The sequence below is a fragment of the Micromys minutus genome (assembly GCF_963924665.1).
Source record: "Micromys minutus genome assembly, chromosome: 8".
NCBI classification, from domain to species: Eukaryota; Metazoa; Chordata; class Mammalia; order Rodentia; family Muridae; genus Micromys; species Micromys minutus.
In genome coordinates this window covers 64,661,624-64,680,600 of record NC_137977.1, presented here as the reverse complement: position 1 = coordinate 64,680,600, position 18,977 = coordinate 64,661,624, and the positions used below count along the sequence as shown (strand labels likewise).

The following is an 18,977-nucleotide window of genomic DNA, read 5'->3' as shown; positions in this document are numbered from 1 at the left end:
TACTCTGCAGTCTCCAGGAGAGAGAAATAGAACTTCCAATAACAGAAAACTTCCAGAGTCTGGAAGAGATGTCTCCAGGCAGTGGCGTTTGTAATGAAGAATTGGGGCTGAAAACAATCTGAGATAATGAGAGTCCAACACGAACTCTTAATTAACCAAGTAGAGGGAATTTAGGTTTAAAAAATAGTGAAACCCACCCTGGGTGAGATCCCCAGCCAGAAGGAGGGAAACTGAGACCGATTTGTGAGCTGATTTCTCTTGTCTTCTGGGATATCATGGGATGCTAATGTTACTCAGGGACTTAAGAGCAAATTTCCCTTTCAGTTGATTATTTCAAGTGCGCATTATGTCTTGGTGGAAGAATGTCACATGATGATGTCCTTTGCTTAGTAACCAAGTCAGAATGACTGGCTGAAAGGCAAATGGGTTTCATCAGTTAATTGGCTCTGTTAATTCAGACCTTCCTCCACTGCATATGAAGCTGTGCGTGTTGGCCCGACCCCAGCACTGGGTAAAGTTGTCCCCCATCAGTCTGCCGGCCTGTCATCTCCCTGTGTAAGTGCTGAGGTGGCACAGGAGCTAAAAACAAACATTTTAATGTGCGGGGAAACTGGGGGACGCTTATGCCTTGCAAATGGAATAATGTGTTTTGTCTCGTTTAGAGGAAGCAGAGAAGACTTGGGTCTGACAGGTAGCTTTATAAATGTTGTTCTGACAGACACTGTGAGGAGCCAGAGGCAGAGGCTCCATGCAGGGGATGTGTGAAGTAGCTTAGATTTCTTTTCTTAAGTGAACTTCGTGCCTTAAATAATAGATATTTACCTCCCAGGATAAGCCTTAAATATTCCTATTTTCACTGAAATGGCATGTTTCTAAAAGGTAAAATTATACCGTGTGCACTGCCTTCCGAGCCTTAACCTGTCGTAGCAGGGGTCCTGGGGGAATTTTGAGTTGTCATTTAAAAGTCATCTGACCCGAGCCAGGTTGGGCTAGAGCCCTGGGCCACACAGCCTTGCCCACTGAGAAGGTTTTGGTCATATTTATCTATATATTCTTGTGTTAAATTTCACAAGATAGGAGACAGCTAGCATGATTTGTCTCTGAATTTCTTCTTCTTTTTTTATATTTTATATTATAAAACTATTCCAATCTAATATAGATTAGTGGTTTCTTAGTAGATTCATCACACTGCAAGAAGCAAGTGCCTGGCTCCCCAGATGTTGAGGGGCCTGTACCAACAAGCCTTGATTGCTGAATCCTGTTTGCAAGGACTTCTGTGTTCACACAGCTTTGCAGTCCCTGCAGATTAAGACAAAGATGGAATCACTGGCCCGAGGGTGGCAGAGGTTGCTTTCTGTGCTGATGACTCCGGATGGGAGGCAGTATGTGGTGTCTGCAGTATTGTTTTAGTCAGCCAGGCCCACAGTGCATGGGGAAGTCTGATGGGAAATGTCCTGTGCTTTCTGGCTCTACCAGCCTTAATCAAGGCTGTTGCTGTCTCAGGATGACCAGGGACCTATGGTCAACAGGCACCTTTTATACTCGCACAGGTGCCCCGGCACACAGCCCACACAACAGTATCTGCACAGGTAAATCAAAAGTCTAGCTCATGTATGATGTGACTATGTCACAAAATAGGAACAGGTGTGTTGCGGTAAATATTAAGTGGATGGATTAACCTTTTATCCGCCCCTGAGGTCTCACTCTGAGGATGTCAGGGAGCTGAGAATACACATGTGGTCCCCACACCACTTGGCTCTCCAGGCTGCCTCTAAGAACTTAGGCCTGGTTCACTCCACCACCCCTGTTGTTTCTATCCTGGGTAGATATGACCGCCCCGGAGTCTTTATTTCCTTCATTGCCCGGTACAAACATGACTCAAAAGTCCGGTATCTTTTCAAGCAGGTTTATATATGAAGTTCTCAATCCACAAACTCTCTGCACAATAACCTAACATCCAATGGACAACAATACAAACTACCCTTCTATATGAGATAAAAAGACCCATAGAAGCCATTAAAATACTCATATCTTCCTAGCGCCAATTAAGTCCACCTGAATCTAGATCCTTCTTCTCCAGCTCCATCTTGATTCCCCCAGGAATCTTCTTCTGCCTCCTGCCTCCACTTCCGTTCCTTGACCTTCCCCCACCCATCTCTCTCCTGTCCAATCATGTATCACCTTAACATAAATCTACACAGGTGCCTTGCCCCAAACTATTGATCCAAGCCCAGAGAGAATTCCTTCCAAGCTGACTCAGTATACAAAGTACACAAGCTACATGTCTGTGAGTGTGTGTGTAGTCAGGAACAACAACACTGCCACCTGCACCGGCCATGAAGACCGTCTCGTGCAGGGCTCCTCCTTGACACTCATAAGCAACACCAACCCATGACGGTCAGTCTCTGCTGGCTGTGCTCCATGCATCTAGGGCTTGTCACAGGACATGAGCATTAATTACTCAGCAGTACGCATAATGAGACAGAGGCCTGGGGAGGCAAAGACCTCTCAGAACCACCTACTAGTGTCAGGGAGTGGGTGGGCTGCATATTCAGGACATTGCAAGAGTTACCCCTCCATCTTTGCAACGCAGACTCTTGTGTACCGAGTTGTGACATCTGCATGGCGTTGGATGGGGACCACTGGGCTGTTCTGATCAGCCTCTTCAGCATGCAGTCTGCTGTGAACTCCTTATTCAGCACTGTCCTGTCTGTTTCTGGTGTTCTCAGCCCACAGCTTTCCTTAAATCTCAGACGTGAACTAGGGTGAGCCCCCTCTCTGGCCCTCAGCTTCCTACCTGTCAGTAATGGGCCACCCAGTGGGATTGTTTTCTGGGAACTCAAATTCAGAAATGCAGTCCCTTTAAGGGAATCAGGTGATCGTCTGTTTCTTTCCCTAACAGAAACAGTGTGGAGCTCAGTCCTGTGGGTCCAGCTGTGCTGTGGGTTCTCTGGGTGGATGGGCACAGGAGTTGCTGGGTCATTTCTTACCCTCAAGTCTAAACTTTGTGCCTGTACTAAGGAGTCTCTTGGTCTGGGAAGGAGTCTGTGGGCTCACAGAAAGTTGTTCCAGCTTGCCTCCAAGGCTTTGAGCTGGGAAAGGAGAAGGTTTTTGTTGAAGCAATAAGGTGGGCTGCAGGAGCAGCCTCAGAATTGCTCTCATTTTTGCCTTAGCCAGTGTCTGTCACCTTGTGCCAACTCGGCAGGAAGAGGACAGAGTTCCTCCCAAGCCCACGTGGAGGTGTGCCAGCCTCCATGTGGAAGCAGTCTGCTTTCGTTCCAGCCGTCAGAGGTGAGCACTGCTCCACCTGCCCCCCTGGCTTATTAAGGCAACACAGCCCTGGGCCTCTGCCCCATTAACCTCTGACAAGTGGAGAGCACATTGTTCCTGCTGCTGCCCAATGAACTTGAGCATTCGGGCTGTACCTGTTTGAAGTACAGTCCTGGTCCCCAGCCCTTTCATCCTGAGGTAGGGCTGGCAGGGATCATGGGCCACATGCTGGTGGATCACAGGACCTAATGAAAGCCATGAACTGCCCACGCCTCTCCTAATGAGCCACCGGCATAGATCAGGCCAGAGGCAGTGGCTGAGACCTTTGCATGAGGGACACGGGAGAGGCCCAGTGCCTTGTAAAACCCCAATACCCACGGCCCACATCAAAATCCAGCAGTGGCTAATTGCACTGTCTGACTTTTCTGGTCCCTGCTTCTAGGTTTCATTGCTTTTTTCCAATGCTTTAAAATGAAAGGCATAAATCCCTACCATCCCAAAAGGTTGGGATTACATCAGAGAGACAAGCAGTAGTGGGTGGAGCCTGGGGTCCTCTACTCCTCTCTTCTGGATACCTCCGTTCCCTTCCAAAGAATCTGTGCGTCTACCTCTTGCTGCTGAGTCTCCCTCCCATTTCTACCACAGACCTTCACCCTCTCTGCTGCAGGATTCTTGAAGAGTGCTCGGTGCTTTCTGGTGGGGCGCTGTTCACCACCCTCCTATTTTGTGTTGCTAATATCAATCACCTAGCATCCCGAAACTCATCCCAGGCCTTAATCACACTCGGCTCTGAGTTCCATGTTCAAGCCCTCATTCCTACTGCCTACCTGGCGGCCAGGTCATTCCTTTGTGGTTTGCATGAGGGGTTGTGGGCTTATCCCCTGACAGAGTGAAAGACAGTAACCAGAGGAGGATATTAGTCATCAACTGGGTCCTGGCACAGCATCGCAGGCACAGGTGGCTTCTGACGTCCTACAGTGTATATCATCCAACCCAGGCTTATTTCATGGCAGCAGGGATCTATGGGGCATTGCAAGGATGGTGCAAGAGGTGGGCAGATCTCAGGATTCTGAATAGAATAATGGGATGGGGGATGAGGCTTTGAGGATGAAGCAGAGGAGCCAAAGTCATGGCAGCAGGACTCTGTTTAGCTTGTACGAGTCTTTCCTTCTAACAGATGATTCTAGGATCCTCTGTGGGTGGGACCAGGGTCACCCTGTGCAGGCATATCACTTGCACTGTGAGGGGCTCCGATACCTGCCTGAGAAAGTGGCCTGAACACTCATTGTGGGTTTGACGAAGGCTGCAGGCTCTTGGCCCTTTGGCTTGATGGCCTTTTGGTGACAACACTGGTGTTTGTATGCATTTTGTGGCTATCCCTTGCCAGAGGAGAGAATAGTTTGACTCTGGTGTCACCGTGTCATAGTTTGAAAACTTCGAAATTAGTCCAGTGAGATGAGAGATCACAAGAACAGTAGGAGTGTGACCACTGTCGACAGAACTAAGTTCTTAGGCTTTGTGGCATTGGAGTCTGGTCACAATCCTCCCCTGTCCTCACAGAGCCTTGAAGACACCTTCCCACCAGCATGAATGGACCCCCCTTTGTCCACAGTCGCTGAGGATAAAATGTGTTGGCCCCAACATTTGTTAGCTGATGACCAGTGCAGTGGTGGACATGTGACACACGGTGCTAATGAGTAGTCATTGAAAGAAGGAAGACATTGGGGTCAAAGGGCAGCAAGGTTGGCATCTAGAATGATAGCTCTGGTGACCCCACTTTCAAAGTCTTGTTGTTTATCTGTTTCCTAGTACAAGGGCTGAATTTTTAGATGTCCCCTGCAATGTAGGTCACCCACCTGTGGCCAAGAAGCACAGAGTTGATGTGTCCTTCTTTGAGTTATGTAGATGTGGTGGAAAGGATGGTGCCTACAAGCATGGGGCCATTTCTCTGCGTCTTATCCTGTGGGCAAGATACTCTGTTCATAAGATAGATATTCTGTTCACAAGGTAGATGCTCTGTTCACAAGATACTCTGTTAACAAGATACTCTGTTCATAAGATACTCTGTTCAAAAGATATTTTGTTCACAAGATATATACTCTGTTCACAAGATATATACTTGGTCCACAAGATAGATCTCTGTTCACAAGATACTCTGTTCACAAGATACTCTGTTCATAAGATATTCTGTTCACAAGATACTTTGTTCACAAGATATATACTCTGTTCACAAGATATATACTCTGTTTACAAGATAGATCTCTGTTCACAAGATATATACTCTGTTCACAAGATAGATCTCTGTTCACAAGATACTCTGGTGGGGTGAGCCATGAAACTGGTGTTGACAGGACATCTGCCCCCACCTCTTTCAGAAGGAGAGGTACACAGGACAGTTGTGAAAGGATGGCCTAGACACAGTTTGGTGTGTGTATGTTTGTGTGTGTGTGTGTGGTGTGTCTGTATGTGTGGTGTGTGTGTGTGTGTGTGTGTGTGTGTGTGTGTGTATGTGTGTGTGTGTGTGTGTGTATGTGTGTGTGTGTGCATATGCGAGTGTGTGTTGCTGTGTTTATGGTAAATGCATGCATGATACCAGTCACAAGCGAGTGAGTAGTCTGCTCACTTGTACCATGACTGAATGTGGGAGAATAAGCCTGTCTTTGGGGGATGTGCAGGGCTGATTTGGGGAAGCCTGAAAAGCCCAAGCTCTCCAGTTCTGGAGGCAATGGCACCATAGACAGTCCAGCCACCTCCTTCTGCTCACCTGCTTGGAAGGACGTTCCTGTCTCAGAAGCCAGTTAGAAAGCCCCCACAGGATTGATGTAGGCTGGAATGCCACAGTCCATCAGGCTTGTTAGAGTCTTGTGGTCCTTCGTTAGCAGCCTCACCTGGAGAGAGGTGAGCATGCGAGTTTGTATTGTCACTGGTGCTTGTAGTGTTGGAATGGTGTGTAAGCTGCCTTTGTATATGTGCATGGATAACATTGTACATGTGTAGCTGTGTATAATTTTTGTTTGTGATGTATGTGCAATGTTGTGTGTGTGTGTCTGTGTGATGGTGTGCAAGTGTTCACACTGCCTCTGGGTGTGCATGTGAACCCATGTGCATATTGCCTGCCTGGTTATACATGTGTGAAGGCATATGTGAGGTGGGCATTTGTACACTGGTGCATGTATGCGAACGTGTGTTGAGCTTGTTTAAAAATAGGACTCAAAGTGCTCAGATCCTAATCTATGTTCCCTGGGCCTTTAGGATAATGAGGTTTGTTTGTTTGTTTGTTTTATTTTTTGGGATGGTGTCTTCATTGAGTAGCCCTGGCTATCCTGATACTCTGTAGACCAGTCTGGCTGTGAGCTAAGAGATCTGCCTGCCTCTCCTTCCCAAGAGCTGGGATTAAAGGTGTGCACTACTATGCCTAGCTGCATTTTCTATTTATAGTTTCAAGAAGCATTAATATTACATCACACAAAGCTGAGGGACTAGACACTGGACACTGAGCTTTGGGCACAGCTTTCCTTCTGAGCCAGAGTCTTTGGACAAACAGTTGGTTCCCAGCAGTTTATGTGCTTGGTGCTTACTTACTGGGAGTCTTTTGTTTTCTTGCCAGCTACATGGTTACTTGGAAAATGAGCCTCTCACGCTACAGCTGTTCATTGGGACGGCTGATGACCGTCTGCTGCGGCCCCATGCCTTCTACCAGGTCCACCGGATCACGGGGAAGACTGTCTCTACCACCAGCCACGAGGCCATCCTGTCTAACACCAAAGTCCTGGAGATCCCATTGCTTCCAGAAAATAACATGCGAGCCATGTAAGTGGACTGGGGGCTGTGCCTGAGGGGCAGGCTCCTGCTGCTCTGCCCAGAGCCTGATGCTTAGCCCTCCCCCCTGCTCCCAAGCCCCAGGTCCTGTGTCTTGTGCCTGAAAAAACTTTACAGATATTTGCGTTGGCAGATTTCCCTCTTTCTGGGTTTTCAGGTGTTGCGTGTTACGGCACCTACAAGTGTCTCAGTCACATAGCTGTAAACGCTGCTCCCAGGGCCCGCATTTAGTTCCTAAACACAACACCTGTTTACTCCTGAAGGCAGCCCCATTCATTCAAGGAATGGTTGAAATAAACACGGAACAGGTAGGGTGGGATATTCTTCTGAATTGTTAGAGCTGCCAGTGTGGCTGATGGGGCCAGTTCTGGCGTGCAAAGCCCCTATGGCACACGGTTAACTTAGAAAGGGATTTACTAAGAGCTCCCTGCACATCACTTAATATCGACTGGGGCTCGATCCCATGATGTGAGCGCCCTGAACTGTGAATGGAGCTGAGAAAACGTGTGTTCTGATATGTCCCGTGGGAGACGCACTGCACCAGACCCAGGGTGAGGACAGACAGAAACACACACATAAGCAGGTGTCCAGGCAGAGGGTGAGGTGGCCATGAGGAGAACAGACAAACAAACCAGACACAGAGCAGACTGGAGGGCTTGGTGTCTCTGAAGTGACGTGAAGCTGGGACCTGTTTGTATGAGACCCCGGGCTGTACAGGCAAAGGCTGCGGTGCATGAGTGAGTTTGGGGGTCCGAGTGAAGTCCAGGAGATGAGACCAGAAGGCAGGGCTGTGTCACTTAGCACCTTGTGTGTTCTTTGATAAGTTCCTTATAGCGTTAATCCGGTTAAGTTAGTGACAAAGGGGAAAGCATTCTTTGTGCGTCAGCTTCTCACGAACCTGAGGGATCCACCCTCCAGGACTTCATTGTCAGCCCTTGGGTTTTCTTCTCCAGTTATAGAACCCAAATTTCCCAAGGACAGGACAGAGCCCTAGAAAAAGTCTTCCTTTTATTATATCAAGACACCAGACTGTAGATTTGAATGAAATTATGAAGTAAAACGAAGTTGTGTGAAATCCTGGAAGACAAGTTTCACAAATCACAAAAGGTATTAAAGTGAACAAGAGAATAATGTCTGAGCCCCGAATCACATTGGCTAGAATGCTGCAGGACACAAAGGAGGCACAGCTTTGAAGGCCTCTCCTCTCCCAGCTGGTCTGACACATCCTCAGCAGGGTCGGAGATGTCTGGTTTCCAGGAGGAGACTGCAGTCTACACAGCTACACAGTTCCCACACCGCTGGAAGTGTGGATGCTCGAATCTTCCATGGGCTTCTCCTCGGGGAGGTGGGGCTGGGGTGTCCAGCAGGAAGGCTTAGGTCTAGCCTCTTGCTCGGTGCTGGGTCATAAAGTCAAGCCACGGCCTCTGTTTCCTGCAGCATCGACTGCGCAGGGATCTTGAAGCTCAGAAACTCGGACATTGAGCTGAGGAAAGGGGAGACAGACATCGGGAGGAAGAACACCAGGGTGCGGCTGGTCTTCCGAGTTCACATCCCACAGCCCAATGGCCGGACACTGTCTCTCCAGGTGGCCTCAAACCCTATCGAGTGCTGTAAGTAGCAGACTATGCTGTAAGGAGTAACTGTTGCATGGAACTGTACCATTAACGGGCGCAGGACTTCAGTGAGCTCCCTGGGAAATATGGTCCCTCTTAGGAGACCCGACTTCTGTGTCTGGCTGGGATACAAATGCCCGCGTGCAGCTGGGTGCTGGTTAGAATCTGACCAAAGGACACAGCATTCCTGGTCCTGGCAACTACATTAGTAAAACACAAAGTTTGTTGTGGGGCAGAGTTACGTTGACCATATCTGTATTTATTCCCTGTTTATTTTTATTTTGAGGGAAATTAAGAAGAGGAAGTTTGGTTCTGACTGGATAAACCAAAACAATTCCTTCTCTTTCTCTTCTATTTTCCCCTCCTCTTCTCTCGTCCCTACCCAGTTTCTCTTCTCCTTTCTCCTCTGCTCTCCTTTTTGCAGCTTTCCCATACTCTCCTTTGCTTCTAGTCTCTATTCCTCCTCCCCAGTCTGTGTGAGTGTATGTGCAGAGGTGTGTGTGTGCATGCATGTGTGTCCATATGTGTACATGTATGTGTGTGCCTGTGTACACATATGTGTGAACCTGTGTGTGCACCTATGTGTGCATGTATATGTGTGTGTGTATGCATGTATTTGTGTGTGTAAGTCACCACAACAATTCATTGTCCTTGGTGGTCCCAAGTTTTGCTTTTAATGTGTGAGATGGCCACCAGATGTGGCTAAGGGCTCCTTGGCCCTATAAAGGAACAGGTAGGGCTACCACCTTCCTCTGTCCTGCTTGTTAGCAAGCCATGTCACCAGCAACCTGTCAGGGTCCATACTCTCAGCCCCTGCACCCCACTCCCACCATCTGAGGCCGTCACTCATGTGGGGTCAGCCAGACCTCTGAGGAGACACGGTCTTGGCCAGCCCCTGCTGCCCTCTCCCGTGCTGTCAGACCGTGTCTCTTCCCCAGCTCTTGTAGCTTTGTCTCCTGAGACTCCCACCATGGGGCCTTTACTTCCACACTGAACTCCCGAGTTCTGCAGGCAGTTCTGCAGTCAGTGTCCCCTGGAATGTGGACCAGGTCCACTGTGTCCACTAACTAATCCTTGCTTTCCCTGGAACAAGCTGAGTCTTTCTTAGTCACTCACACTGACGTCTGTGACTCTGCCCTCTGTCCCCATCTGCCACACTCATAAAGTTGCTGATACCTCAGTGGGTCTCTCCCTCTGCCTGCCAAGCTTTCCACTTTGCCGTCTCCTGGCACAGTCTAGCACTGGGACTCTCCCATCCAGCTCTTCCAAGGGCCTTGCTGCCCTTTCAGTCCAGGAGCCAGCCTTAGAAGCCAGAGTTCCTATTGTTTGCAGCTTCTGAGGAGAATGTTCCATTCCTACTATATGGATCGTGTCCTGAAGGGTTTGCTACGCTCCTGACAATATCGGAGCAGCACACCGACGGTCTTCCACATAATATGGTTTGAGACCTTCTGCAAGTTCAAAGCTTGGTCAGTCCTCAGTGAATCCGAACAGTTATGTCAAATGGCAGCGAGTGAGGACCAGCATCCCAGCTAGGATTCTTCCAGGCAGAAAAGATGTGGTTTTACTCACTGTTACCTCCTCTGACACAGCCCAGCGGTCGGCCCAGGAACTGCCCCTCGTGGAGAAGCAGAGCACAGACAGCTACCCAGTCATTGGTGGGAAGAAGATGGTGCTGTCCGGCCATAACTTTCTGCAAGACTCCAAAGTCATTTTCGTGGAGAAGGCTCCAGGTATGTTCTTCAGGATGGCCTGGGTAAGGTCCTTCGGGATCTGGCTCCTGGTTGGCAAGATATGGACCCTCCCCTTGGCATGACCCATCTGCATGAGTGTGTCTGGTCATCGCACAATCGGTTAGCTGACAGGAGCTCTGAGGGGCCCATGATTTCACCCCCTTTGAGTTTTTGTATTGCTGAAAGTTAGGTCAAAGTTCAGCTTTGGCGTCTCTAGGCCCAGACTTTTGAAAGTGTGTGTTAGGAAAGCCTATAGGCTGGTGTTGGAAAGCACTGACTTGCTAGGGTCATCTGGTCACCTGGAGGGAGCACCAGGCCTGGCATCTGTTTAGAACTCTGCCCAGCCCTTTATCCTGACTTTTCCTCTCTCCCTCCCCTCTGAGACAGAGAGAGAGAGAGAGAGAGAGAGAGAGGAGCGGAGAGCACTCCCTTGGCTTCTGCCAGTGAGTACCAGAGTGGATAGAAGTCTGGACCTGTTGACCTTTGGTGTCCATTTCATGGGCCAGCACAGCTTAGGCTGCTAATCTCTGTCACTGGGACCTTCAGTGTCGCAGCCCTGTGCGTGTATGTGTGTGTGTTGTGTGAGTGCATCTGTGTAAGTGTGCATGTGTATGTATTTGTGTGTGAGTATATTGTATGAGTGAATGTGTGCAAGTGTGCATGCATGTGTGTATGTGTGTGTGTGTGTGTGTGTGTGAGAGAGAGAGAGAGAGAGAGAGAGAGAGTGTGAGAGATATCTCTATCTCCACAGACTCCCATAATGCACAAAGGTCATCATGAGAAAGCAGAGCATAGCATGGCCCCTTGAAGCTGTAGTTTTCTGCTCCCAGGAGCCCACAACAAAACTGTCTTATTGTTTGCAGATGCCAGGGGTGAGCTCAGAAGGGCTGGTGTCCTGAGGACTGTGCATTTTCTTAACACCTAGGGTTGATCCCGGGCGCTCATTCTTTCTGGAACAGTGGGGCCCTTTCTGGCTCCAACTTGGTAGAGCTGTATGCACCAGAGAGGCTGTTGGGCTCAAGACCACAGGGCAGGCTGGGAGACAGCCTCTCAGGTGGCTGTGGGCAGGTGTGCACTGACCAGAGGGTGTCTGCCTCACTTCAGCATCTCCTCTATGAAGGCTGTACAGAGTTCGGAACTTTAGACCCAGGTCCTCTTCCAGATGTGGTTATTGGACGCCATGGCCTGCCCACAATGGAGCTGGGGCAGTATCTCCTCGAGGCTAGGGATGTGGGAGCTTTTCCTGCTTTTCATTCTTACCACTGCTGTTTCCTTGGAGGCGGCCAGTCCACGCTTACCCTAATCATTGGAAAGCACCGAGGCATTCAATAGCCTTCATAATAGGATCTTGATTTTGTACCATTCATGGGAAACATAAGCACTTCAATCAACACAGGCTTTTACACTGAACCCGGCATGCCTCTGTAATCATTCATATAATTGGAAAATATGTTGTAAATCATAAATAAAACCCAACTAAGTGCAATGATAAAGAGAATTTGCAGTGCCCACACCCTTCTCTGGGGAGGTTAATTCTGAAATTATTTGACTTTCGGAGCCTCAGGCATGCCTACCTGTCAGACAAGAAGCACTAGACAGAAGACTTTGCACTGGACTCAGGTCAAGAGATCGCTGGACTCAGGTCAAGGGGAGCCCCAGACTCCTCTGGCTTTGTCACAAGGCAGGGTCCAGACAACTTTCCTATCTGTTTATGGTTCTTCAAGATGGGGAGATCTGGGGAGGTGCCTTCCACACAAGCAAACTGACCACAGCTGTAAACTCGGTAGCTCGTGCCTGCGGCCTAGAGTAAGCAGCTGGGTCGGAGCCTGTCATGGTGTGACAGAAAGGTTCAGCAGCCAAATGCATCCTCCTGACTACTGAGTGGCCCACTGCTGACCTCCCCCACCTCATCCTGCTGGAAGCCCTGTTGCTCCTTCACTGGATTATTCCTACCATAAAGCTAAGGCTGGGTCCCTGACCTACTCTCACAGGTTGCAAGTGATGTCTATGCGTAAGGCATGTCATAAGTGAGTAATGTCACAAATGCAGATGACACTGAGAACTTTGAAGTGGGGGAACACTACAGTTCTGTGTCTAGACAACAATGTTTCTTTTTTTATATAATTAGATTATTTGCGTATGCACTCAGGTGTGTACATGCAAATAGTGTTTTTCTGAGGGAAGGAAACCGATATCTGCAAGGTTCTCTTCCTTTGCCTTTGGTTTTCTAAGCAAATGTCATCCCTAACCTACCACACCGTGCAAGGCTCGTAGGGACAAGCTTTTCCTAGTCGTTTTTGACAAACCAGTAAGCTCAGTTTGAATTACAAGCACAACTGGACTCTCATCTTCTGATAGTGTGCCTGGTTCAAGTTCTGGTTTGTTTTTTATCCTTTTTATTGGATATTCTCTGTATTTACATTTCAAATGTTATCCCCTTTCACCCCATCTCCCAGTCCCCTCCCCTTCCTCTTGCTTCCATGAAGACACTCCCTCTCCTAACCACCCTCTCCCACCTCAGCACCTTGGCATTCCCCTACACTGGGAAAATGAGCCTTCACTGAACCAAAAAACACTCTTTCCATTGATGCCAGACAATGCCATCCTCTGCTATGTATGCAACTGGAGTCATGAGTCTCTCCATGTGTGCTCATTGGATGGTGTTTTAGTCCCTGGGAGCTCTGGAGGGGTTGGTTGGTTGATAATGTTGTTCTTCCCATGGGCCAAGTTGTTTTTAAGCCACTGCTTGCAGAAGCTAACATTTGGATGTGAGGAGAAACAGCTGTGTGGAAGCTGTGAGCTGAGCAGGTGGGGCTGGCCTTTCTGGAAGGGGCCATCCTTGTGGCTCTGACTGCTGTGGACACTGTTGAGTCAGCCAATCAGGACTATAGCCAGGGGGATTGACTCTAATGTGTCTTCCCCGTGTGATGCAGGATGCCTGAATCACGGGTGCCCTGTGGACCATCATCCAGTGCTCTGGGTCACAGTGTTCAATGACTCAAAGGTTCTGTGCATCTGTCAGAAGAGTTCCCCTGGCAGGAGTGCTGTGGGAGTGGGTGCTGCTCTGCTGGAGTGACTTGGATAACATGGGTAACAGAGCCAGTTGCCAGCTCCTGTACTATGCACACTACACCCTGCCACTGCGCTCAGCAGCAGAGGAAAGTCATTACAATGGCCCCCTGAGCTAGTGCCTTCCTTGGCCGTTCACTAATGACCTCCAGGTGGAGGGCAGGGGTGGGGGGGTTGGTACCAAGCAACATGGCCCTGGCTTATCCTTATCGGCAAGGTTAAGACTTCTCTCAGGCCTCCTTCTCCCACCAGGAGTACCAACTGATTACTGGCTGGAATGAGACTTTCTTTCAAGGGACAAGAGTTCATCCCCGAGCATCAGGGAGTACTGACTGATCATGGAAATCCTTGGAGAATATTTTTTTTCCAGGAAGCAGAGGTAGTAAGTGAGGTCTGAGGGCACTTGACACACAGGGCCACACGTCCCATCCTGTCAGATGCTCTGGCAGCATCCTGGTCCATCCATTCAAGTGCTGAAGGTTCTGGCATGGGAGATGACAGGCCAGCTCTTCCCCCAAGTGTGGCTGCGTCCTCAGCTCTGCAGCTGGATGGCATGTTTGTGTTAAGTGACAGCATGTTGGTGCCTGAGCTGTGGAGTCATAGTCATCCTCCTGAGCTCTGCTAATCTTCTTTGGAGGCTGACCCAAGGTGAACAGAGGGCGCTGGTTTCTAAGGGAACGCAGGCTCTGTGTGTTGGCATCACACGTAGCTCTGTTTAAAAGCATAGTGAAGTCTATCTGGGTGTCCGTTACTGCAGTGAAGCTAAAACCTAGGTGTCCCAAACCCCAATACAGACAGGTGACACCTGACCCTCCTCGCTTCATCTTCTACACTTGCTCTTTGGTCACCATGCTCTTGTGTGTCCTGAGTCAAGTCTGTCCTCAGGACACTGACCTGGCATGCTTTGCTGCCAACAGATCTGCTTTCCCAGACGGACCCTTCCTTCCTTCCCTCTCCTTCAGAAGGTTTAGGTGCAAGGGACACAGAAGTGGGTAGGCTGATAGTGGAGCAGAAGGTAGCAGAGCTTGTGAAGCAATACAAAGGTGTCACTGGGCACAGGAAGGCAAGCGAGGCCAGCTAGATGTGCATATCCGTCCCTCTGACATAAGTGATGTTTGGATGGAGATTCCACTTCTTTCTGAGCTGACTTCCCTTGTCCTCCCGGAGTAGGGCGGCTTGAACACCCGTGTATATGGGCTGCGATGGCATCGAGGGAGGTCTTGGGGTCAGAGGGCAGCCTCAGAGCCTCCTGGCTGTGAACAGGTGTAGCAGGAAGTACACACGTCCTTTCAACCCTAGCCGGGGAGTCTGGGGGACACCTGTCTGATCTGGAGGGCGGGGCACAGACATCATCGTTTGTGTGTCTCTGGGGACACAGCTGGTCCCAGGGCTTGCCAGAGGAGAAGGTGCTAAGCTGCGGAGGAGAAACCTCTGGGCAGCTGAAGACAGCAGGGCCCTGAGAGGGTTAGGGACCTAGACTGCACGTGCCCTGTGTGCTCTGTGTATCCCTAGGCTTTCAGCCTGCTTGTTAATGTTAGGAGTTTCAAGGGACCCCTGTGGTACCTGCTTCTGGCAAGAGTATAATATGAAATAGCTGGGAGCCCTGGGGCTCCAGCCCAGTGCAGTATAGCTGACAAGTCTTTGCTCCTTTCTGTTTGTTTGCTTCGTTTTGTTGATGACCACAGGCTTCACTTAGTGTCGATGACACTGTCCCATGACTAAGGAAGCTGTCTAAAGAGAGATCAATAGTTTCAAGCCAGCTTAGGTGGAATGAAGGTATTGTATAGAACTGTGTCTCTGCATGGAGTGTGTGTTACTGTGTATATGATGTGTGTGTGTGTGTGTGTGTTTATATACAACTGAGCGTAGGTGAATGTGTATGTATGTCAATGTGTCATGAGGTATGTGTGGTTGCATGTGAGGGCGTTGGTGTGGTTATATTAATATATACTTATGTGATGTAACCAACTACTCCACTGGCCCCTTGTAGAATGTCCCTGCCGCTTGCAGTGCTGAGCAGGGACACCTCAAATTTCCTGAAATTGCACCATGTGGCCTCCACAGAGACAACCAGCCATGCTTCACCTCCCATGGGATGGAAGTGAAATTCCCGGTGTCCTACCACATCTAATCTCTGTGCCTTGGGTCATGTGCCCACAGAAGCATCTTCTCATCTGCTTCCTCGAGTCCCCAGGTGCAGCTTCCTCGGGTATCTTGGGGTCAGCTATAGGAGCGCACACGTTCTGAGGTCATGACCGGCTGTAGGAAAGTGCCTTCTTTCAATTCCTTGGCTGTGGTGCTGAGGTGGGTCAGATGGATGGTGTCTGCTCCCAGGTTCCGGATGTCATTAGCCCTGTGCACACACGCTAGCTTTCACCATGGGCATAAAAATACCGCCATGCTGACCTGGTCAGGCAAGGTTCCATGGGCCTACCCTGCACAGCCACTCAGGAAGATTTGGAGAGAGAGAACCCTTGAAGTCCCACCTTACAGATAAGCCCAGCTCTACATGGTTCCAGAAATCACTGACCCAGTGAGGGAAGTAAATTTGGGATTAGACCCATAATCTCTTTTACAGACAGCATTTCTACAAGTAGAAAACGATCTTGGAAAAACAGCAATAGACCCACCCTAGGCATTCAGAAAGTAGACTCAGCCCAAAGGCCTGCTTGGTAGGAGAGGTCTGCCTCAGATCCTGCTGCTGACAGGCAGGGTCTTACTGTGGGCTTCATGGGCAGCCAAACTCACCATCTTAAGACAGAAGCCACAGGGGCCCTACAAATAAGCAGCTGGTCCTCCACACTCTGGTTCCTCTTCTTCCTAGAATGTTTCAGGATTGCATGTGACCATCACAGTTCCAGTCCCTTTCTGCCTAGTTCCTGCGGTGTATACACATACAGATTTCTCACAGGGCACACTTCCTGTGGCTTTGCAGCTATTTGCTTTGTGACCAGGATACTTTAATCTCCATGAAAGAAGTCCCTCTTCCATAAGCACTGGCACGGTGAAGGTGTGGCTGGGTGTGGCTGTGAGGTTCCAGTACTGGAAGTACTCATTAGAGTGCCCATGTGGGAGATGCTGGGGCTTTCAGGGTGGAGTCTGGGGAGAAGGATGAGGTGTGTGTGTGTGTGTGTGTGTGTGAGAGAGAGAGAGAGAGAGAGAGAGAGAGAGAGAGAGAGAGAGACAGAGAGACAGAGATACAGAGAGACAGAGAGAGACAGAGAAACAGAGACAGGGAGGCAGGCTACTCTGCAAGAGACCAGAGTGCTAGTTAGCAGAGCGACCTGTTGTGAAGGACAAGCCTGGCCCTCAGCCCTCTGGCATCCTGCCTAACTGAGAAGGCTTTTCCACACACTCCTACCACATGGTGCCATTGCTACCAGCCCTCCCCCCATCCTCCCCAGGGACGGGGGTTTGCTGAATCATGTCCAGCTTCTGAATTCTATTTTAGCTGCAAAGAGCAGAAGCGAGCTGTCGGCTCTTCCCTTCCTCATCCCGATGCCCGCCACCCCCTCTCCGCACCTTGTGGCTCTCCCTCTTGGGGATACTTTTTGTCAGTAGAGGCAGACAGAGCCTGTGCTTTGCTGAATGGTTTCTTTCACCAGATGGCGTTTTTATCCCCGTTGGTAAGCCCACTGCTGTTCATGTCTGTGACTGGCTAGTACCCCGTATGGCCAGGCCAGGTGGGCATGGGTGGTTCCACTCTCCGTGATTATCATGAATGGAGTTGTTGTGAATGTTCATAAACAAGATTCTGTGTGTGCCCGTGTCTTCCTCCTGGCACAAAATACCTGGGTGTGAATCTGTCCTCAGTTATCCAGTGCCACCAGATTTCCAAAATGCTAGGGGGTGGAAGGAAATCCCGTTTTACCTGGGCGCTCTGCTGTGGGGTTCAAAGCTGCCCTCCTAACCCAGGAAAAGCAGTTCTGTAGGGCACCGAGGATTAGAGAACCCACATGCACACTGGGCTGACTACACACAGAACCCCTCTGCAGTCCAGCTCTGCACAACCTTTATTGTGTTCACCCAGCCCCTTTGCCCATCCATCCCATGCTTCCCAACGATGGTGTCTGGACCTACCCCTCCCTGCAGGCCGATGGGATGCAGACACAGGGCTACAAGGAGGAAGCCTCCTGCCCCATCCCAAGGAGGAGGCAAAACATATCTCAGGAGGCTTCTCCACTCCTGAATAAACTTCAGCTGCTAACACGTGTGGAAACAGTGGCTCAGCCCCTACCATGGCGTGTGACTGGCCTGTGGGCCTGCGGTGGCAGCAGCGCCCTGCAGCCAATGGAGCAGCTTCAGACCTGCAGGCTGGCTCTGTGGAAACCTTGGGCGGGTGTGGTGGGGAAGCCTTTCCGATGACTCACACTGCAGGGAATTCCCTAATGATTTGGAATATTTTTACTTCTGAACTGGAGCACAGTTTCCTAGTGGGAGCGTAGGGAGCTCCTGATAAGATGGGACACAAAGGCCCTTTTAGGATGGCCGGCTGGCTCCCTGCCTGGCAGGGGCTGAATTCTGAACAGCGCTTGGTTAACTTGCCTCTGAGCAGCGAGGAGGGGTGTCTTAGCTGAGGATTCTGTGTGTTCATCCGATGGTCCAGGGCACCCCTCGTGGCTGATACCCTGATGATTCCCTCAGGAGCATAAAGGACCATCTCCACATCATTTGGGCGCCTGGTCTCCTGCCAGAGGCAGCCTGCTATGCATACATTTCAAAGTCCACTCAGCTGCCATCAGAGCTCAAAGAGTGGAACAGTCACTGTTTTGTCCATGTAGCAACCGAAGATGGAGAACTTGGGTCTGGATGGGACCAGGCTTTGAACGCCTGGCCTGGGATAAGACGGTTGACTGCAGCACAGATCTTGGTGGCCCCAAGGAACCAGATTTCAATGGGGAACAGAATCTGATGGGTGATCTGTCTGTCTCATCTGTTGGTGGTTGGCATGGTGCTAGGTAGGGGCTGGTCAGTCTTGGCATGGTAAGTCACAATGGCACCTTCTCAGCCACTCTGCTGGGACAGGGGAGCATCTCTCACAGGCACCGTGACAGGGGAGGGAAAGACCCCTTTCGTTTCCACGCCTAGGCCATCTCAGTGCCCAGCCCCTGTGTGCCCGCAGTTCACTAGCTTTCAACACAGTGTTTGAAAAGACAAATCCCCTCCTCGGAAATCTGAACTCCTCTTATTCTCAGAAGTGACTGGACCACTGAGAAACTCTTTACTTTCCCCCCATGAAATTCCTCGGTCTCTTTCCCTCCCTAGGCATACTATGCAGTCTCTATTTAGATACAAAGGCTGCACCTTCTCCACAGGGTTCCTAGTCTTGGCAGGAGCTTTCAGGATGACAGGGGCCACACTACAGTTGGCATGCCTCTGGACAGGCAAAGAAGCTGTAGATTCTCAGGGGCATGGGGCAGAGAGTAGCCTTGTCCTGGGAGACTTGAAAGCTGTGTTAAAAGCAAACCTCTAA

At 49.9% G+C, this 18,977-nt stretch overlaps 1 protein-coding gene across 3 annotated transcripts in view; it reads left to right on the top strand.

Annotated features, from left to right (window-relative positions):
- The window catches only part of NFATC1 (nuclear factor of activated T cells 1), a 106,886-nt gene that overhangs the window by 39,626 nt on the left and 48,283 nt on the right, over positions 1–18,977 (top strand). For all 3 annotated transcript variants that reach the window (XM_080919904.1, XM_080919902.1, XM_080919903.1), the window contains exons 4-6: positions 6,878–7,080; positions 8,527–8,699; positions 10,295–10,435. In XM_080919904.1, the coding sequence (XP_080776030.1) occupies positions 6,878–7,080; positions 8,527–8,699; positions 10,295–10,435 (517 nt within the window). The remainder of the gene's footprint in view (positions 1–6,877; positions 7,081–8,526; positions 8,700–10,294; positions 10,436–18,977) is intronic.